We start from the raw sequence: 20644 nt of genomic DNA, 5'->3' as shown, positions 1-20644 counted from the left end.
TCCCCCTCCCCACTCCCGCCGCCCCGCCGCCTCACCCTGGGCTCAGGCTCGGCGCCGCCATGTTGGATCCATCCGCGCCGCTCCCCGGCCGTCTCCCGGCGCCGCATCCGGGCTCCTGCCGCCGCCGCCGCCGCCGCCGCTGCCGCCGCCGCCGCCGCCGCCGCCGCTGCGGGCGTGGGGCAGGGGGGTGGGGAAGGGAGGGGAGGGCAGGGGAGGGCAGGGGAGGGGAGAGGCGGGCGGGGGCGGGGAGAGGCTGCGTCCTGAGCTGCGCCCCCGGAACCCGGGCGGCTCGCGGAGGCTTCGGGACCATAGTGAGTCACGAGCTGCGCAGCCATGTTGGGTGAGGGCAGCCTGGCAGCGGCATTACCCGGGGCGTGGATAGCTTCACTTGGGCGGCGAGAATGCAGGCTGGCGGCCATCTTGCTTTGGGGCAAGCTGGCAACGCAAGGGTTTCTGGACGGACGGCGGCTTCGGGGCCGCGGTAAGGGGCGAGAGAGCGTAATACGCCCGAGTGTGGAAACGCTGGCGGCGCCGCAGCTGCCCGGTGGAGACTTCAAGACCCGTTGAAAGACGGACTGGGGGCCGTGACGCATAAGGGCGAAATATTACGGGGTCTGATTGCCTGCGAACTTGGGGAAAGGTTCGTGATCTGGACTTGACCTTTGCTCTGAGCTTCCTGGTAACCCGGACGTTCAGTAACCCTGGGTCCGGAGCATAACGCGCTGCCCAGATGCCCTCTCGGATTTCACTCAGCATTTGCTCTTTGAGCACCCGCTTCCTGAGGGAAGCGTCGTCTGAGCTGAATTCTGGACCGTTAGGAACTGGGGCGGAGGGCCGGGACGTTCTGAAGCTGCCAGCAGCCTGGTGTGGTTAAAAGAGGTGATGAGGTCTGTGAGATGTGGGAGACCAGACGACACAAGGCCTTGTAAGTTAGTTGATTTTATCCTAAGAGCAATGAGTAGGCTTTGAAGATTCTTAGTGGAAATGTGAACGGTGATATTTGCATTTTAGAAAGATCACTGGTTGCAGTGGGGAGAGTGGACTGGAGGGGACGAAGGCAGAAGCCAGGAGAACAACTGGGAGGCGGCAGTGGTCTCTCCCATAGAAGGGAAAAAATAGATTGGAGATGGTCATGAGGCAGAGGGAGAAATCCAATATATTGTGCAGTGTTCTGACTTGGGCAGTTGGGGAATGATGATGGCATTTTTTGTTTTGGTGGAGAGAATGAGTTTCAGGAGCCTGTGAGTTATCCATTAGACAATGGAATATCAGGTAATATGGGCTAGGAACCCAAAGAAGGGTTTGGGGGATGGATGTGCTCGTGTGCATGTGAATATCGATGGTTATTGAAGCCACGGAAGTGAATAAGACGGTCTAGAGAGGAAAACCTGCATTTAAGGGATGAGATGAGGGAGGGAAGCCGAAAAGAGGGCACCGAGGGGGGCGAAGAGAAAGGAAAGAAGGAAACCAGGAGAGAAGCATCAAGGAGATGTCAGATAAGATGCTGACTGAAATGTGCCCATTGGATTTCGCAACAAAGAAGTCATTTAGTGATTTGGGAGAAAGCCGTTTCAGGGATGTGGATCAGAAACCAGAGCGAGGTAAACTGAGTGACTGGAAAGGCACAGTGCTAAAATCTAAGAACAGTGTTTTCATGGTGTTGACTGTAGAAAGACTAGCAGTAGGATGTAGCATAAGGGAGAATTCCGAAGAAAGAGAAGCAGTTTTAGGAGACTGGGGGACAGCCAGGTGGAAATGGTAGCTGAATATACAGATCTAAACACAGGAGAAATATATGAAAAGAAAGGAAAGGAAGTACAGAGCAGTACATATGGCACGTGTACACGGGCATTAAAAAATTAACCAGGAAGAGTGGGCCTGGGAGGGATAAAACACTTTTTTATTTTGGCTCCAACTTACACTGTTTAAATTTATTTTACTGTATACATATATTGCTTTCATAGAAAACTATTTCTTGAAAACTCCACTGATGTATAGGCCAGAAATTCTGAATCAAGAACATTTCAGTGCTTGTTGCAGCCATAGATTTGGATAAGCTCCCCAGAGAACAGAAGAGGACTAAGAAAAGTGCTCTGGGGAATTCCATCACTTAAGGCACAAATAGAAGAGCCTTTGGAGAATCTTTGAAAAGGAACAGCCAATGAAGAAGAATAAAAACTAGGTGATGGTTGTCACAGAATCAAAAGAAAGTGTTTCAAGAATATGGAAGTCGTTAAAAGTGTCAGGTGTCCCCAGAGGCAGCTAACAGGAAGGGTGCTTTTAGCTCCAGATCCTAGGCATAAAGGTCAAAACTTTCCTCCAAGCATCCTGTGGAATCCGACATCCATGCTGTTCCACCCTTATGCGTCATGGCCTCAAGTCCGTCTTTTAGGGGGTTTTGAAGTCAGCAGCAGCCGGCTCAGGCACCACCAATGTTGCCGCACTTGAGAATGCTCCCCTCTTCCATCCCTTATCTCGTCCCTAAACCTGCCGTCAAGAAAAACCTGTGTTGCCAGAAATGGCAAAGTTAAGAAATTGAAAGTAGGAGTATAAGTTGGAGTTGAGAAGGTGAAAAACTAACTAGGGATCACATGGATTTTCCTAAAACCGCGCAGAATGATAGGGAGAGTTGGCACAGAGAGGGCTGTTCAGTAGGTGCTGAAACCCTCCATGAGCATGAACGCTAAAGGTAGCAGAGCCAAATGGCGCGAGCTGCACAGAGGGAAGAGTTTTTGGAAGAAGATGGACGTGCACTTGTCTGAAAGCAGCAAAGGAGAGCAAGAGGAGGGCTGATTCCCAGCCACCGTTTCCTACCTTTGAGGGTTGAAGGTCGTTCATTAGAAAAAGCATCAAATTTCTACTGCACCTATTTCCCCCCCACACACCCCCTGGCTGTTTGTAAACAGCCTCCCCTATATCATCATTTTCTTCACAGATTGTTCCTCAGCTCTTCCTAGAGGGAGAGTCATTGAGACGGAAGTAGCTGTATCGTATGGCTTTTTTGCCCCACAAAAGCCACAAAAAGGGCAGACACAGGTACTCCTTAAACTAGAATCGTGTTCTCTCCATATCCCTATCCCGACGTGCTTGACGACTAGCAGTCTTGGACTCTGGTCGTAATTCTCTTCCATGACCACCCCTCTCCTCTCCAAGCCTCAGCCAACCCCACTTAGAGGCTCACGGGGAGTAGGGGGCGGGGTCATGCCGAGGACCGCCTTCTCCGGCAGCACAGTGTCCAGTCCATTCGTGGTAGCCTGGGGATGACAGGTTGCCTTCTTCATGGAAAGCAAAGGAAGGGCTGGGAATTGTCTTCGCTGGCCTTCCAAAGTAACCCCTCTTCCTTTACAGGACTTAAGGGCGCAATTCTTTTCCCTGGGGCCAAAGCTCAACAAAGTTTTACAAATTCCAGACATTGGGACAGTTGTGTGTTCCTAAGCTAGTCCATTCATTCATGGCTGCATCAGTAGGAATGTTTTCTTGGCGGCGGGGGAGCGGGGTGCAGAAGTTCGCTTTTGACATGGAATCTTGAGATGTTAATAGGCGCTGAAGAGGTCATGATGCCAACAGAGAGAGCCAAGCAGATGGCCGGAAGGCGGTGGGGGGTGCAGAGAGACGGGCACTCCGGTGGGCGCGCTTCCGTACTTCAACTAAAAACTTGAGAAACTCCACTGAGAAGACTGAGAAGCTGTGCGGGCTTCGCTTGCTACTCAGTCCTCTGCTTTTCCCATCCCTTCCTTCACATCGGTTCCTGTCTCTTCCTTGGAGTCTCAGCTCTCAGAGACTGGCTCCTTCAGCTTGACCCTGATTCCCAGCCTTTTCCGCTTCTCAACACACTCTAATCCCACAATTCTCTCTCTCTGCCAGAATCTTTAAGCTGACATCCCTCAACCTTTCACTCCTGTTTCTACTTTGCTCCTGTTTCTACTACGTCCCATGAAATGTTTCTCAATTCACCGTAATTCTCAGTGATTAGAAAGCCCTTTTTTCTGTACTTAGAAAATCTACTTCTTTGTAACTGCCACTTATCGGCCCTATTTTTTCTCTCTGGATCAACACATTGTAGCTACATCAGCCCTTCAGATAACTGCCGCGCTCCTCCTAAATGCCAGTGGTAGTGGCCGTGTGAAGTACAGCAGGTCTCTTTCTTGATCTAAATACACTATTAAGGCTGCTCGTCCCAGTCGTGCTGTTCCCCTGACATTCCCTTAAAGAAGCCCATACCCTGTAGAAACCCATTGTCACAAGGATCCTCTTAACTCTCCCATGCTCATCACTCACTCTGATCCCTGTGTCCCTGCCTGGGCTTTACTCCTTGTGCTATGGTGACTTGCCGACCTTATAGTCCTCTCTCGTTCTTTGTTCCCCATTAAGGCCAGGCCGCTCCAGTTACTCATTTTCACCCAGGCATCGTACTGGCTGCTAAGTTTAGTGGAACTCTGACCTAGCTGTAAGCCCTTAGCTAGAAATCCAGTGTCTCCTGGTTTCGGAAAAGAAGAGTAGAGACCACAGTCAGTCCCTGAAAACTAATAATCTGCTGTCCAAACTGCCCCCTAACCTGTTTGCCTTTTCTTCATTTGCCAGCTCTGACCCTCACTAATATGGCTTTGGGCAAGTTCCTTCTTGAGCTTATTTTCTTATCTGTAAAACAATGACTCATAGGTCATTGTTTTAATGATTATATTAACTAACATATATGAAGTGTTAACACAGGGTCTAACTCATTGTAAGTGCTCAATAAATGTTTCCTAATACTCATCTGTAACGATTTTCACCAGGTTTCAGAAATTCAGGTTTTTTATAGCTGCTCTCTGCTGCCCCCAAGGGGGTGACTTTTTCTATGTCATTGGTCATCCTACAGACCACGACAAAATACAATCCTGTCTCACCAACCCCACAAGCCAATTAGAGAATTAATCAATTCTTCTTTGGTTAGTCATTCAAATAAAAATGCTCCTATATTCTAGCCCCTTCTCTGTCTTTTTCAAAGAACTTATTAGGAAACATATTTTTCCTGAAATCAAGATGTTCTGTCTCTATGATGTTCTAGTTTGCTAATTGAGTAACACTAGCAATGAAAGTCATTCACTTAATCTATAGTAAGCATTTACTAATGTTATTTACTGTGATAGGCATGTATGATAAGATACACATCGGTGAAGAAAACATGACTTCATGGAGCTCACTGTTTAGACAGAGACACTAAGGAAGAAAAATAAATACATCATGTTAAATTGATATGGGTGTCATGAAGGCAAAGAACAGAATGCTGTGACAAAAAATGACACCAGAGAAAGCCTGTCTTTGAAGAGGTAGCATGGAAGCTGAGACCTAAAGAACAGCAAGGAACCAGCCTCTTGCAGAGAATGGGAAGTGTCCTAGGCTGAAGGAACCCCTGCAAAAGGCCAGGAGGCAAGGAAGTCATTTCAGGAGACGGAGACACATCGTGATGAACCATGTAGGCATCTGGGGATAACTGCTTTTTTCCCCCTCATTGCTCATAAATCACTCTAGTAACTCTTCTATAATGTTACAAAGAATTACTAATCTTAGTCTTTTAGTTTCCAGAATTCACCATCTAAAATTTCCCTCTTTGGGTAGTGAATACACACACGCACAAATTTTTCCGTCTTTAAAAATGTGGACATTTGCCATATTATGAGTTCCTCAGGTTACCTACAGGGGACACAAATCTCACATAATAACTTCTGATTTCTAGAACACCATATGTCCTGGCCCTGAACTCGTTTAAAATGCTAAGAATCCTGTTACTATTTTATTAGTATGTTCAATCCTTAGTGAAATTATAACTAACAAAAAGGATTTTCCTAACTTCTCACATTACCTCATTCTGTCTTGTTTTCTTCCAAGTTTTAGCTACTTATATGTTTTTGTACAGCTAAAATAAGGTAATTATCATTATTGCATGATACCTTATTTACCTAGATAACTCTGAGAACTGAAAAATTATTACAAATAATAGAATTTAGTGAAGTGTGTGCGTGGGGAATAACATGCAGAAATAAACATATCTAAACAAACAGTAAGTTAAATATATAATCGAAGAAAAGACTCAATGGCAACAAAAGCGATAAAATGCCTGTGAATAACCTTAACGAGAATGCATGATCTGTGTGAACAAAATTTTAAAATACTACTCACCTAAAAGACACTTGAACAAATGGAAGTAACACCATAATCTTGGGTAGGGACAACATATAATGATGTTAATCTCCCAAAGTCTACAAATTTAATATGATCTAGATTAAAATATCAGCAAAATTTTTAAAAATAAAATGAGCTTATTTTAGGTTCACATGTTAAAATAAGGAAGAATTGAAAGGAAAATGCTGGAAAAAAAAACCCCTAATAAATAGAAGCTAGCCCAACCAAATATAAAAATGTATTATAAAGCTACAATAATAAAGATGGGGCAATTCCCTGTGAATACACAAACTGATGTAACAGAATAGAAGGTCCAGTAACAGACCTAAATTCATACTCTTTTTTTATTTCTTATGCCTACGGCACCTGGTATTCCTAGGTGGTCTGCCATCCAAGTACTAACCAGGCCCACCCCTGCTTAGCTTCCGAGATCAGATGAGATCGGGCGCGATCGGGCTGTAGACTCCTTATGGATTTTAATAGCCAGTCATAGCTAATATAAAACACTGGGAGCTACCTAAAACATAAGGGTACAAAGAGAGTGAAAGTAAAAGAATGGGAAACGCTATATTATGCAAACATAAACCAAATGAAAATTATATAACATATAGTAGACTTGAAGTCACAAAGCATTACTAGAAATAAAGGCACCTCATATCAATAAGTTCGACTTGCCTGGAAGTTCTAAATTTGTATACACTTAATAGCATAACCTCAAATAGTACAGAACAACAGAGCTACAAAGAAAAATAGACAAATTCATAATTATAATAGGAGATTTAACACACCTCTCTCATTCACTGATAGAGCATACCTCTTTTGGAACCAAGAAACGCCCCCACGAAAAATCGGTAAGGATATAAAAAACTTAAATAATGAGAAGAAAATTGGATTCAACAATGTAAATACTCCACTATACCCAACAACTGCAAATGACAAATTATTTTCAAGCACACTTGGAACATTTTTAAACCTGACCATATTGTGCTATAAAGTAAGTTTCAACAAATTTCAAAGGATTGAAATACAAGGTGTGTTTCTTGCCCTCATTGCAGTTAATCTAGAAATGAGTAACAAAAGGTGACTAGAAAGTCCTTACATTTGGAAGTTATGAAATCCATTTCTAAATAACCCAAAAATAGAAATCACAATCAGAGTTAGAAAATAATTTTAAACTGAATGATAACAAAAATACTACATACCAAAACTTATGGGATATGCTTATAGGAAAATGCATAGTCCTAAATGCATGCATTAGGAAAAAAGAAAAGCTGAAAATTCACGAATTTTGCATCCATCTTAAGAACCTAGAATAGTAAATTAAATCCAGAGAAAGTAGAAGGTAAGAAATGTGCACACAGCGATGTCTGGAAGGATATATACTTTAAATGATAGCAGTTTTTACTTCTTGGGATAGGATTCTGAAATAATTTTATTTTTTTGTATTGTTTAAGCCGGAACAAAGCCACTTTCATTTTAGGAAAAAAGGTAGTAGAGGAAAACATGGGATCATTAAATAATAATAATAGGCTAGACCATTGTGGTGACACCAGAAGCTGTTAACTGGGCATCATATAGAAATTTTTCCACACTTTTAAAAATACCGTGAACAAAATCAAAGACAAATGACAAACTGGGGAAAATATAACCCATCACAAGTGGCTAATCTCTTTCATAAAAAAAAAAGCACACTAAAAATCTCATATATATCACCGAGAAAAAAAAAAGATAATTAAAAAGGAGTAAAGGATATAAACATTTACAGAAAAGGAAATATAAACAGATGCTAACCTATGAAAATGTATTACGCTTACTCATAATGAGAGAAATGGACATTAAAATTGTCTTGAGATTCCATTTCAATCATAGAACTGGCAAAAATAACTTGTTAATACTGTGATTTTTTGTGATTATATGAAATACTTGTCATTTCATATATTGCTAACAGTCATACAAGTTGGTTTAATATTTATGGAGGGCAATTTGACAACATTAATAAAAATTTAAATGCACAAATCTTTTGAGGCAATATTTCCATATCTAAGTATTTATTACACATGTATAAAATGGTGAGTAGATAAGGTGATTATCCGGGACACTGTTTGTAATAGCAAAAGACTGAACACGACCTAAGCATTCATGAGGGTCTGCTTGAATAAATTATAGCATGAATAAATTATAAGAAAATGCAGTTTACAGTAACCCTCCAAAGTCTTTTCCCCTCCGACTGTACTAAAGAATAATCGACAAATATAATTGTACATATTTAAAGTGATAATTTGATATACATGTAATGATTTTATATACATGTATTGTGGAATGACTACCAAGATCAAGATAATGAACACGTCCCATCACCTCACGTAATTAACTCTTTTTTTTCATGGCGAAAATGCTTAACATCTACTCTAACTTCCAAATATACAACACTATATTATTAACTATAGTCACCAAGCTGTACCTTAGATTCTCTGAATTTATTCTTCTTATAACTGAAAGTTTGTATCCTTTGACCTACATGTCACCATTTCCCCTCCCCCATCTTCAAAGTCTTATGACAATTAAATTGCAAAGCCTCATCCCAAACCCCTGCACTGTGTAAGATGCCAGTGTGCCTACACGCAAAAGGGAATACATCTTCATTTCCCCTGGGAGAGAGCGCTCCACAGAGGTATTAAAAAGCTTTGCTTTAGCTTTAACCAATATCCGACTTCTAAAGAAAAAAGGTATAACATGCTAACGAAAGACAAAAACCACATCATCTCAATGAACACAGAAAAAGCATTTGGAAAAAAATCCAACATCCATTCATGATTAAAACCCTCAACACTACAAACAGGAGGGAACTTCCTTAAACTGATAAAGGGCATCTATGAAAAGGCTACAGGTTACGTCATATTTAATGAAGAAAGACAACGCTCCTCCCCTCCCCCCTAAAAAAATCAGAACAAGACAAGGATGTCTGCTCTCAACACACCGTTCCACTTTGTACTGGAGGTCTCAGCCATTAGAAATTAAGATACGGTATGTTTATCACATTTGCTGATGGACTATAGAACGCGATGATTAATACAATCTGATCCAAAATTGCTGCTACAGGCTGGAATGATTAACGGAGTAAACGAGACATGTAAATTAAAGCCAAAACTAATGCGTTTAGGTTTAAAAACCAACGTCAAGGTACAAAATTCTGCATAATTTCTGGGAACCTTCCGTGTACCCTGCCCTAGAGACAGAGACATGACTCCTTCCTAGATGGCTTAAGTTCAGACCAAAACAATGTCTAGGCTAAGGCACGTCTTCCTGTGACCTCTAGACCCCTTTGCCACTTAAGAATTCTCTATTACGATTGTGTTAATTCTTCAGGGCCAAGACTGTATGTTACATTTGATTCTCCAAGGTTTCCAATATTTATCAGGAGTCCAGTACCCTTCCACTGGGTGACTACACTGCCCTCGGGCCGACTACGTGGAAGCTAAGGAAGCTTAAACGAAGCGACAACACGTGAACCGCGCGTTTTAGGAAGACGGTGCGAAGAACAGTGCCTGGAACAGTCTGAAATTCTAACAACTCTCCCATTTGGAGAGGCGTCCGGAGGGGTTTTCTGAGGTTACTTCTCTGAGCATGAGCGGAAGTCACGTTTTGAGCAGTCTGTGGGGGGTTTTTACTGACAGGTGCCATATTCAGGACAGAGCAATTCATTTCTATTCTGTTCTCCCCGTTGTACCCACAAACAGGTGACAAGTTCGTCTTCGCTACTAGACGATAAAGACAGCATTCAAGGAAGTCGTAAGGCAGCACGACTCCCCATCTTCCCATAGTAAAGATGGAGGCGCCCTGCATGTAAACGACAGGTAAAACTACTTCCGCCTTTCTCCTGCGCCCTCGTCCAAGATGGCGGACGAGGCCACCCGGCGTGTCGTGTCTGAGATCCCGGTGCTGAAGACTAACGCCGGACCTCGAGATCGGGAGTTGTGGGTGCAGCGACTCAAGGAGGAATACCAGGCTCTTATCCGGGTCAGTCGTGCTACCGCGGCCAACCGCGTCGCAGAACGGTTGCGGGCAGTCAGGTGTCCTTAGAAATCTGCTCCGTGTGGAAGCTGCTTCCGGTTTTAAAGTTTAACTCCCAAATTCATAGAAACTGGAGAATAGGGGGGTGCGGATAGTGGGGAGCAGGCAGAGGAGACTCGCGTCAGGAGCCACACTGAGACCAGCGTTTGTGGCCGAAAGCAGCCGTTCTTGTGGGGATACGCCTCCCCGGAAGGTGACGTGTCCCCCTGGCTGCAGGTGCCAGCTCTCCTGCATGTAGGGGAGGTGGTCAGAGGGATTCCTGCGGCCTAAGGCCGGGTCCGCATCTCCCCGCTCCCGCCTTCACTCTTCGTGAGGGAGGAACATAGGTTAGGGCTGAAAATGGAAGGAGCTGTTAGTTGCAGAGAGCTGAGGACCTGAGCGCACAGGAACGAGCCATCCTCAGCTAGTGTCCCTTCTGCGGAAGAAGAAAGTTTGTCTTCCTGACAGGGACCTCTGTCTATAATAAAGGCCAGCAGCTTTTCTGCCGCTTGAAAAAACCCTTATTAGACGGCTAGTACCTAGGAAGGGGGTCCAAAACCAAATAAGGTGGAGGGGACTGAGGCGGACAGAAGCAGTTTTAATACGTTGTTTAAGTAGAGCGGGAGGGAGGGGAGGCGGAGAAACTGCTAAGATGTTTTGAAGCAGGTGGTGAGATTCCTAATCCAATTGGGGTCTCCTCAGGGAAGGCTTCCTGGAAGAGGCAGGACTTGAGCTGAGACTTAAAGGGTAAACATAAGTTAGCCAGATAAAACATGAGGGTAAGAGAAGGACATTCAAGTCAAAAGGGACAGCATGAGCAAAGGCGTAGAAGCTAGAATGGCCATGATGTGCATGAAGAAACGCAAGTAGTTCAGAGTTGCTACGGCATCAAATGTGTGGCAGGGAGTGGTAGGCAAGGCTTGAGGGAGCGGTTTGAGCACTTGAATTTTATCTTGGGGGCTTTAGGGTACCTTTAAAGGATTTTAAACGGAGGAATAACAGAGCCAGATTTGGCTTTTGATGGATCACAGTGGCAGTAGAGAGGAAAATAGAATTGACAGGGAAAAGATCGAAGGTAGGAGATAAATCAGGAGGCTGTCAATAATCCAGGAAAAAGAAAGGTGATGACGGTCGAAACTCAGCAGTTACGGTGAGAATAGAGAGGAAAGGTAGATGTGAAGAATACGCAGAAGGTAAAATCAGCGGAACATTGTGAAACAGAGTAAGCAGGATCGGTGGAGGAAAGTAAAGGAGAGGAAGTATCAGGAATGATTCCCAGCTTTTTGAGTGACAGTGAATGCTAATACTACTGCCTGAAATTGATGCAGCGGAGAAATGGGTCTGAAGGACAGGGGGAAACACTTGAGTTTGAAGTACCTGTGAAACGAAGGTAGAAATTTCAATATACAGTTGGATGGGAGACCACCTGGAAAGACCAGGTGCTGTAGGCGTAAAAAATAAAAAATAAGGGATTGTAAACTGACAAGGTCCTTGCAATCTGTGAGGTCAACCAAGAGTTGCCTCGCCTAAAAAAAAATATATATATATATATATGTATATATATATGTATATATATATGAATCTGATGCTCTGAGAAAAGGTCTAGATTAAACATAAAGATTTGGAAGTCATCAACGTGTGGGTGCCAGTCAAACCCAGGACTACATGAGGTCCTCCAAAGAGGGAGTACACCATAAAATGAGTTGTGGGCTGAGGGCAGGCGCTGTCAGAGGTGAGAAGAGAACCCAGGCACTATCATCAAGTCTTTTGTGCTAAATTGAGTGGCATCCCAAGCATTCTGTTCTCTGCTCTGGGCAAGTTCCTGCTTATCAGTGCAGCTTTGTCTTCGGCTTTGCTTATGTCCGAAAAGTTGGGTAAACATACCAAGAGAGAAAGTAATCACACACTTTTCTTTTGACGTCGGGGGACTGCCCTTGCCCCCATCTTCCCTCTCAAAGACCTAATTCTCTGCTTTTAGTATGTGGAGAACAACAAGAATGCGGACAATGATTGGTTCCGACTGGAGTCCAACAAGGAAGGGACTCGGTAGGCAGACCCTCCGGGGAGGTGTGGGGGTGGGAGTCTTACCTGCTTGAACATTTTGGTGTCTCAGAGCTCACTGCCTGGGCTTCCCTGCCTCATATTAGCTGTGTCCCCTCCCACAACTCCAGACTCCCAATTCCCATCTCATGAGTCTCTCAGGCTAGTCGCCTAAACCAAGACGATGTCATTTGAATAGAGAAGAATGGGCAGATGGGACTGAGGTTTGGTTTTTGTTACAGGTGGTTTGGAAAATGCTGGTACATCCACGATCTCCTCAAATATGAGTTCGACATCGAGTTTGACGTGCGTATGATGGAGTAGGAAATGTGGAGGTTATTAGGAGAGGAGGGATTATGTGATTGTTAACAAGCTAACCTTTCTTGGAAGAACCAAAGAAAACTTTTTAAATGGGAAGAGAAAGCTGAGGTTTGAAGCAAACATAGGTCCAGTTACTAATCTCCAAGCCTAGAGTCCTGGCGCACACATGCCGCTTGGGGAGTTTGCCAGATATTTCCATTCAAGCAAGACGTGTGTGTGTGCGACTAGATCAGTTCCTTTCAATCCTGATTCTGTTTTATTAAGGCTTTATAATTCCTCCAGATTCCTATCACATATCCTACTACTGCTCCAGAAATTGCAGTCCCTGAGCTGGATGGAAAAACAGCAAAGATGTACAGGTAAGACTGAATAGGAGATGAGAAAGGGTCAAAGAAGGACTTGGGGAGAACTCCAGGAGGCAGGAATTTCCCCCAGAGTCTGCTGGCCTAGAGGGGCTCCAGGCTTCCCTCTGTCAAGCCTGGACAAAGTATGTAGCGGACATTACTCTCAGTTCTGATCACTAGTATCCCTGTGCTCCCAAGAGACTGCTGTGCTTTATGGTTAATCTTACATGTCACCACCTTCTTTCCTCTTGTCCCTCCCATAGGGGTGGCAAAATATGTCTGACCGATCATTTTAAGCCTTTGTGGGCCAGGAACGTGCCCAAGTTTGGATTAGCTCATCTTATGGCTCTGGGGGTAAGTGTGGGGTGTTTGGCATATAAGGGGGATGGGGGTTAGGCCACGAGCAGTATAAGAACAGTAACAGAGTAAACAAGGAATAACAGTGTTTTCCCTTGGGCATGTTCCCCTAGAATCTCTCTAGAAAAGAACTTAGGGAACATGAGGCGTTGGCTGGGTCACAGTAATCTCACAGGGTCTCGCTTGTACTGCAGCTGGGTCCATGGCTGGCAGTGGAAATCCCCGATCTAATTCAGAAAGGCGTGATTCAGCATAAAGAGAAATGCAGCCAATGAAGGATCAAGCCACTGAGGCTGAGACCTTGGATAGGCTACGTTCCTGTTTTCCTGTGCATCCCTCTTCTTACTCATCCGACCGCTTCACTCACACCCCTTCGCCTACAGCGGTTACTAAGTAGCTGCAGCGGTACAGTTTCCAGCATTGCCGTGGTGAAAAAACAGTGTTGCTACTGAGTTTCTAAGTTAGGCTGTACAGGGAGGGGAGAGGCTGGGGCTTTGGAAAAACCGAAAGGTAATTTATACCCCTTCCCCAGGCGGAGCGGTGTGAGATCCTGGAAGGACAGGGGATGGTTGAAAGTGGGTACACAGTCTTTTTGGTTTCCGGAAATAACTCATCAATAAAAGCTGCTTCTTCTGGTGGCCTGTGGTTCTCGTTGGTGGCTGTTGACACAGGGTGAGCAGGCCGAGCCCCAAGGCACATGTACAACCACACTGATTTGGGAGGGAGCTGGGGAATGAGAAAAAATCTTGACCTCTGTCCCTGCTGCTGAGACCTTCCTTTGTCCTTTACCGGGGAGCCTCCTGCTTTGGCCAGCAAAGTGCTTGAGGGGCGGTGTTGCAGGGCCAGCCTTTATGCCCTGCGGGGAACTTCCGGTCCCTAGTGCGGTGCTGGACCCACGCCCTGCGCTCCCTGGGAAGGGTCTGCGCAAGCCCGGGGCCACACTACTTGTCAGATCCACATCCCTATGGGCCACAGGCTGAGGTGACGGGACCCCGTACTTAAGGGACGTGGTTTGCAGCAGTGGTTTAAAGACAATTCTAGGCAGGGCTGGGAAGCGGCGGTCCTCAAGTTGGCTGCGTTTCCATGGTGTCGACCGCGGAGCCAAGGGGGCGGGCTCACGCAGGCGCCGAGGAGGTCGGCGGGCCCCCCTCCCCGCCCCGAATGTGGGTGCGCAGGCGCCGTGGGACACAGTGAAGCCGGCGGCCCGTGGCCCGTGGGACCAACAAAGATGGCGGCGGCCCCGGCGGCGGGAGCGACCTGGGCGACAGCCGCAGCCCGAGCTGCAGCCGGGCCCGCGGGGGTGCTTCACGGGGGCCGTGGGGGGTGGCCCTGAGCCGGGGCCTGGCTCCGGCTGGCCTCCCCCGCCGCCTCGCCGGGGGACAGGTACGGGCCGCGGCGCAGTGGCGGGGGTGCGGGTGGCGGGGGAAGACAGCCCCGGACCCGGGAGGACGCCTCCCACACGGGCAGGGGCGCGGAGGGCCCCGCAGGCCTGGGAGAACCGGGCTGGAGGGACCGCGTCCGTGGGCCGCGGGGAACACAGCGCCGGGCTCCGTAGCCAATCAGCGGGCTCGGCCTTTCTGCCCTCGAGGGGGGCGGACCCGCCGAAACCCTGCTGTGGTGGGAGCAGCGCAGAGATTAAGGGCCGGGGACTTGCGCGTCCTCCGTCTCCGCCCCTGTCCCCGCGCCCTACACCGCGTTGTAGCTCGGGGGTGGGGGAGGGATTGATTCCCCAGACACCCGTTCAGGTGGCTTCATTTACAGCGGGGAGGGCCAGGGGTTGAGGGTGGAATGCTGTCTTTGGGGCTGTTGTCCTTGCATCCACTCCCCTATTTGACCAGAGGTCCGAAGTGACCCAGGGCACATCCCGCTTGACCAGCCAGGTATGAGGCCCCTTGTCATGAGCGCTTAGGTTGTGAAGACACCTGAGCTAGGGGTCGTCACTGGCTTTTCAGTAAAGCCGTATCCTGCAGGGAGGTGGGGAGGAACACAGAGTCAAAGCAGTGGGCTGCTGTCAGTCACCCATTCATTCCTTTACTCAGTGAGTACTAAGTATTTACTTCCCGTGGGACGCTAGGTCCTGGGACACAGTGACTGATACACGTGGTTCTTGCCCTCAGTGCCGTGTAGCTTAGGGTCCCACTTCCCTCCATACTCTGCTGACCGGCTCTTCTCCTCCAGGGCCAGCCTGTGGTGTCCACAATGCCCCAGGCCTCTGAGCACCGCCTGGGCCGGACCCGAGAGCCACCCGTTAGTGTCCAGCCCCGAGTGGGATCCAAACTACCGTTTGCCCCCCGGGCCCGCAGCAAGGAGAGCCGAACCCCAGCTCCTGGGCTGAACCCCATGCTGCGACCTCTGCCTCCCCGGCCAGGTGCACCTGAGGAACGGCTCAAGAAACTGGACCTGGGACGGGGACGGACCTCAGGCCCACGTCCCAGAGGCCCCCTTCGGGCAGATCATGGCGTTCCCCTGCCTGGCTCACCACCCCCCACTGTGGCCCTGCCTCTCCCGTCCAGGACCAACCTAGCCCGTTCCAAGTCTGTGAGCAGTGGGGACTTGCGTCCAACGGGGATTGCCTTGGGAGGGCACCGCAGTGCTGGAGAGCTAGGAGCTGCCCTGAGCCGCTTGGCGCTCCGGCCTGAGCCGCCTGCTTTGAGGCGCAGCGCCTCTCTCCGCCGCCTCGGGGGCTTTCCTGGGCCCCCCACCTTGCTCAGCATACGGACAGAGCCCCCTACTTCCCATGGCACCTTCCACGTGATATCCGCCCGGCCCTCGGAGCCTTTCTACTCCGATGACAAGATGGTGAGGACCTGCCAGCACACGTGACCTCCCATTCCGCTGTTCCTCCGTGTGTCGAGCTTTCTTGCCATCGTGCAGCTTCCCTTCCCCGCTCTCCCACGTCCCTTTCTCAGCCCCCTACTGCAGCGTTTAGACTTTCCTGTCCTTTACGAAGTACCCTTTCGGGGTATCTGTGGCTCCTCAGCATGGTGTGCTGCTTCAGCCCCCAGGCAATCAACCCAGCCGTTGGGAACTCTCCTTTGGGTCCCCAGGCCCTTACTTTCCCTTGCTGCACCTTGTCTCCCAGGACACTGCATAGGCCTGATTAATCTCTGGAGCTGAGGAGGGGCGGGCTCACAGCATCCGAGCTAGTGTGGTTGCCCATTTCCCCAGCCAAGTGAGCTAGGCTGATTGCATTCAGAGCCATCGGGAGAGGGTGCAGGAAGGGGCCACGGGGGCGGGAGGGGGCCTTGGAGGCAGCAAGGTGGGGTGGGGAGCAGCTGGGCAACCATGCCAGTGCTGGGGGAGCTGCCCCAGGAGCTGCAGCGTCGGCTGGCTGGGCAGAGGTGTAAGTGGGGACCAAGTGGGACAGCCATGGCTGAATCTGTGGTCCACTCAGCTGTGATGGGCTTACTGCTCATGGCCAGTGAGGTAGGGAGACCCCAATACCCAGTGAGGGGAAAAGGAGAGAGTTTGGGGGTGAAGAATGGGGGAGGGAGGCGACGGGCAGCATGCTGCGGAAAGGTGAAGGTGCCAGGTGGGTACACGGGGACCTGCTGACTGTGCTCTGGCTTCCAGGCTCACCACACGCTGCTCCTGGGCTCTGGTCACGTGGGCCTCCGAAACCTGGGGAACACGGTGAGAGCCCCCCTTCCAGCAGGAGTGTGAGGTGGCGCTGGGCGGGGGACTGGCTGACTTGGGGAACACCTGGGGCTTACCGGCCCCTGGTCTGGGGAGATAATGGCGCCGTCTCTGGTGCTCCCCAGTGCTTCCTGAACGCCGTGCTACAGTGTTTGAGCAGCACTCGGCCTCTTCGGGACTTCTGTCTGCGAAGGGACTTCCGGCAAGAGGTGCCTGGAGGGGGCCGAGCCCAAGAGCTGACTGAAGGTGGGGCGACAACCCCCCCCCCCAGGTCCTCCTTTCCCCAGCCTTCGGATCTGGTGGTCGTCTGTCTTTTCCCCGTTGCTGACTTTCCGCGGTGTTCCCACCCTTCGAGCCCCCTCTCCCGTGCCTCTTCTGTGGTTAACCTTGGTTTCCCTTCCCCACTCCCACCCCGATAGCCTTCGCGGACGTGATCGGTGCCCTGTGGCACCCTGACTCCTGCGAAGCTGTGAATCCCACTCGGTTCCGAGCTGTCTTCCAGAAATACGTCCCCTCCTTCTCTGGATACAGGTGGGGGAGCTGGAGGGCGTTGGACTTTTCTCTGGCCGTGCCTGCGGTGGGGGCGGGGGGTCTCGCAGGGGCCCTGGCAGCAAGTTTGTGAGCCCTGACATGCTGCACACCGGGAGCAGGGGCCGCTGTCTGGGCGGGTGGTACCTGCGAGCTAGGTGAGGCCAGCTGCCGCTCTCTGGCTCCAGCCAGCAGGACGCCCAGGAGTTCCTGAAGCTCCTCATGGAGCGGCTGCACCTGGAGGTCAACCGCCGAGGCCGCAGGGCCGCGCCTCTCCTGGCCGGCAGCCCGGCGCCCTCCCCGCCCCGCCGGGCAGGGGCGCGGCCCGCCGAACCGGAGTTAAGGTAGGCCCCCCAGAGGCAGCACAGGGTTGGGGATGTAGGGTCCAGGGAAACGCTTAGCCTAGAAACTGGCCTGGGAGGCAGTGCAGAGTGGAGGAGAGCAGCAGCGGTGTCCCCAAGGGGCGCGGGGCTGCTCATTTATGAGGGTTCCTGGGGCTGGGAGCGGTGGTGACGGCATGCTCCGCCCTCGTCTGTGTCCCTTTTTCTTCCTCTCACCTCGGATTTCCCGAGAGTCCTCGGAAATGTTACTCCTTTGACTCTTCGCTGAGTACAGAGAAGCAGCTGGGGTCTAGGTGGGTCAGGGCTCTGTGGTCCCGCCCGTGGCGGTGGGGGTGCGCGGTGTTCCTGCTGTCTCATGGGTGCTCCCCGTGTCCCTTGATCTCTGGTAGTGACGATGACCGCGCCAACCTAATGTGGAAGCGGTACCTGGAGCGAGAAGACAGCAAGATTGTGGGTATGGAACGGGCACGGCAACGGGGAAGCCGGGGTACTCTCACGGGGTGTGGGCGCAAGACTGGGCGATGCCCACGTGGAAGAGGTGAGGGGTTCGTTAGGCGTGTCGGCGGCGGAGGAGGGGGTCAGGCAAACGGGTGCGAAGTCTCAGATCCCACAGGGACCTTTTCCCCGCCTCTTTGCTTCTGCCTAGACCTGTTTGTGGGCCAGCTGAAAAGTTGTCTCAAGTGCCAGGCCTGTGGGTATCGCTCCACGACCTTCGAGGTTTTTTGTGACCTGTCCCTGCCCATCCCCAAGGTGGGATTCCAGAGGGTTCCAGGGGTGGACGGGACATGTGGGTTTGTGACCCATCACCACCCAGCCCCGGCGTGGGGGGGCACCCCATGCGTCTCAGGAACAGAACGGAAGCTTGAGCCGGTCGAGGAGAGCTGGGAGGAGAAACGCAGAATGCACTGACCCTGCACTCCGCTTCCCTCCAGAAAGGGTTTGCTGGGGGCAAGGTGTCTCTGCGGGACTGTTTCAGCCTTTTCACCAAGGAAGAAGAGCTGGAGCTGGAGAATGCCCCAGTATGTGGGGTTCACAGGGGTACAGTAAGGGCGGGGGTCCTGGTTGGCTCCATATGGGCACAGGGGGTTGCATGATGCTTTCGTGTGGGGAGTATTTCTCTGTCTGGGTTTGTGTTGGGGTCTCAGGTGTGTCCTAGTCTCCTAGGACACAGAGGAGTGGCCCAGAGGATGCGGAAGTAATGGGAAGCATGGTACATTTGCGAGTCAGGGTGTTGGAAAAGCCAGTCGAGGTGAGGGGCACAGTAACCTGACATTTGACATTTATTCAGGTGTGTGACCGATGTCGGCAGAAAACACGAAGTACCAAAAAGTTGACAGTACAGAGATTCCCCCGAATCCTCGTGCTTCGTATCCTAATCTTCAAATTCTTACTTCTTCCACCCATTTTTCTCCTCACTCCCCACGTTTGCAGAGGTGGACATTTGGGAACTGAATGTTCCTTAGGAAAAGCCCACCACTCCACCTTGAGGGCGCATTCGGGGATGGGAGTGAGTGGACGGCATCAGAGACCTCAGTACCCCTCAGAGGCCCCCTGCCTCTTCCAAATGCTCCTTAACCCGGGCTTAGATCTTAATCGATTTTCCGCCTCCCGAGGTTCCATCAAGAAAAGCTCAGTAGGTGTCGACTTCCCGCTGCAGCGACTGAGCCTAGGGGACTTTGCCAGTGACAAAGCTGGTGAGACTGGTGGGGAAGGTCCTGAGGAGGCTGCGAAGGGGAGGGAGAGTCGGGGTGGGCACCGCTGTGACAATTCCACGGCCCCTGACTCGGCAGGAAGCCCCGTGTATCAGCTGTATGCCCTTTGCAACCACTCGGGCAGCGTCCACTGTGGCCACTACACAGCCTTGTGCCGGTGCCAGACTGGGTGGCACGTCTACAATGACTCTCGGTGAGAAAGGCCTCCTGTCCAACCCCTGCCCTGCCCCTGTCCCCAACATGAAGCCCCAGGGGGACAGAGTGCCTGCTGAAGGGAGAGGTGGGCGCTCCCGCTGCTTCCTGCGTGCTGTGAGGCTGGAGGGGTATTTGGGGGTGGTTACCACTGACCCCCTCCCCCTCCCTCCCTCCTAGTGTCTCCCCCGTCAGTGAAAACCAGGTGGCATCCAGTGAGGGCTACGTGCTGTTCTACCAGCTGATGCAGGAGCCGCCCCGGTGCCTGTGACATCCCTTTATGCCCTGGCGCCTGTGACACCCTCTCAACACCCTTAAGCCCCAGACTCCCCATTTACCTCAGAGACGTCTATTTTTGTGTCTTTTTAATCGGGGAGGGGGGAGGGTGTGGTTGTAGCTCCCATTATTTTTTTTATCAAAAAATGCCCTTCCACCAGGAGGTCCCCTCGTCTCCCAGCCCTGTACAAAGCTCCCCAGGTCCTGCCCGTGTACAGCCCCCCACCCTCTACAATCTCATTTTTTGTGAATAAATTTATTAAGAAAAAGCGATGCCCTTATTTGTGTTTGTGCTTAGGGGGTGGGCCGAAGCGGAGTCCTCCCGGGCGCGTCGATGCCGGCGTTTGTCCGAGCACCGGAGGTCCGCACTGGGAGGACGCGGAGGCGGACGCGGGAAGCTGCGGGGAAGTCTGGGCCGAGGGCAGGCAGCCCAGGACCCCTGTTGACAAACATGGGTGCGTTGCCGGGCGGCCCTCGTTCCCGCAGGCCTAGGCTGTTGCTAACACCAAGGAGCTGTTTGTGGAGCCGCCTCCCGACGGACCCGCCCCGGGTCCCCAGGCCCTTCCCCTACGCCCCGCCCGGGGCTCGCGGGGCCTGGAGCAGCGCAGGGCGGTGTCGCCGCCCCGGGCCGGGGGAGCGCCGTGCCGGACAGGCCCGCGCACCGCGGCCGGCCCGGAGCCGCCGG

At 50.5% G+C, this 20644-nt stretch overlaps 3 protein-coding genes across 5 annotated transcripts in view; 2 read left to right on the top strand and 1 right to left on the bottom strand.

Moving 5' to 3' along the window:
* The window catches only part of DEDD (death effector domain containing), a 9250-nt gene extending 9095 nt beyond the window's left edge, over nucleotides 1–155 (bottom strand). The window contains exon 1 of one of the 2 annotated variants that reach the window (XM_039839900.1): nucleotides 36–155. The gene's annotated coding sequence lies outside the window, so the exon portion shown is untranslated. The remainder of the gene's footprint in view (nucleotides 1–35) is intronic. The other variant, XM_039839901.1, reaches the window with a different exon arrangement.
* Nucleotides 156–9822: 9667 nt separating this feature from the next.
* Nucleotides 9823–13912, top strand: UFC1 (ubiquitin-fold modifier conjugating enzyme 1). Its single transcript, XM_039839892.1, has 6 exons — nucleotides 9823–10179; nucleotides 12191–12258; nucleotides 12495–12558; nucleotides 12856–12932; nucleotides 13181–13271; nucleotides 13469–13912. Exons 1-6 carry the CDS (start codon nucleotides 10057–10059, stop codon nucleotides 13547–13549), a joined length of 504 nt encoding a protein of 167 aa, XP_039695826.1. The 5' UTR covers nucleotides 9823–10056; the 3' UTR covers nucleotides 13550–13912.
* Nucleotides 13913–14470: 558 nt separating this feature from the next.
* On the top strand, nucleotides 14471–20232 carry USP21 (ubiquitin specific peptidase 21). 2 transcript variants are annotated; one of them, XM_039839884.1, is made up of 14 exons: nucleotides 14535–14657; nucleotides 15245–15312; nucleotides 15453–16073; nucleotides 16848–16907; nucleotides 17036–17156; nucleotides 17330–17441; nucleotides 17627–17782; nucleotides 18169–18233; nucleotides 18426–18529; nucleotides 18712–18798; nucleotides 19068–19146; nucleotides 19366–19473; nucleotides 19570–19684; nucleotides 19864–20232. In XM_039839884.1, the coding sequence occupies exons 3-14, from the start codon at nucleotides 15474–15476 to the stop codon at nucleotides 19952–19954; spliced, it is 1698 nt and encodes a 565-aa protein (XP_039695818.1). In that variant the 5' UTR covers nucleotides 14535–14657; nucleotides 15245–15312; nucleotides 15453–15473; the 3' UTR covers nucleotides 19955–20232. The 2 variants fall into 2 exon arrangements, with proteins under 2 accessions (XP_039695819.1, XP_039695818.1); XM_039839885.1 differs by lacking the exon at nucleotides 15245–15312 and having other exon boundaries at nucleotides 14471–14657.
* Nucleotides 20233–20644: the final 412 nt, after the last annotated feature.

The sequence above is a fragment of the Pteropus medius genome, unplaced genomic scaffold (genome assembly GCF_902729225.1).
Source record: "Pteropus medius unplaced genomic scaffold, Ma_sr-lr_union100, whole genome shotgun sequence".
NCBI lineage: Eukaryota > Metazoa > Chordata > Mammalia > Chiroptera > Pteropodidae > Pteropus > Pteropus medius.
Note: the sequence above shows the minus strand (reverse complement) of the source record. Positions and strands in the feature narration are given on the sequence as shown.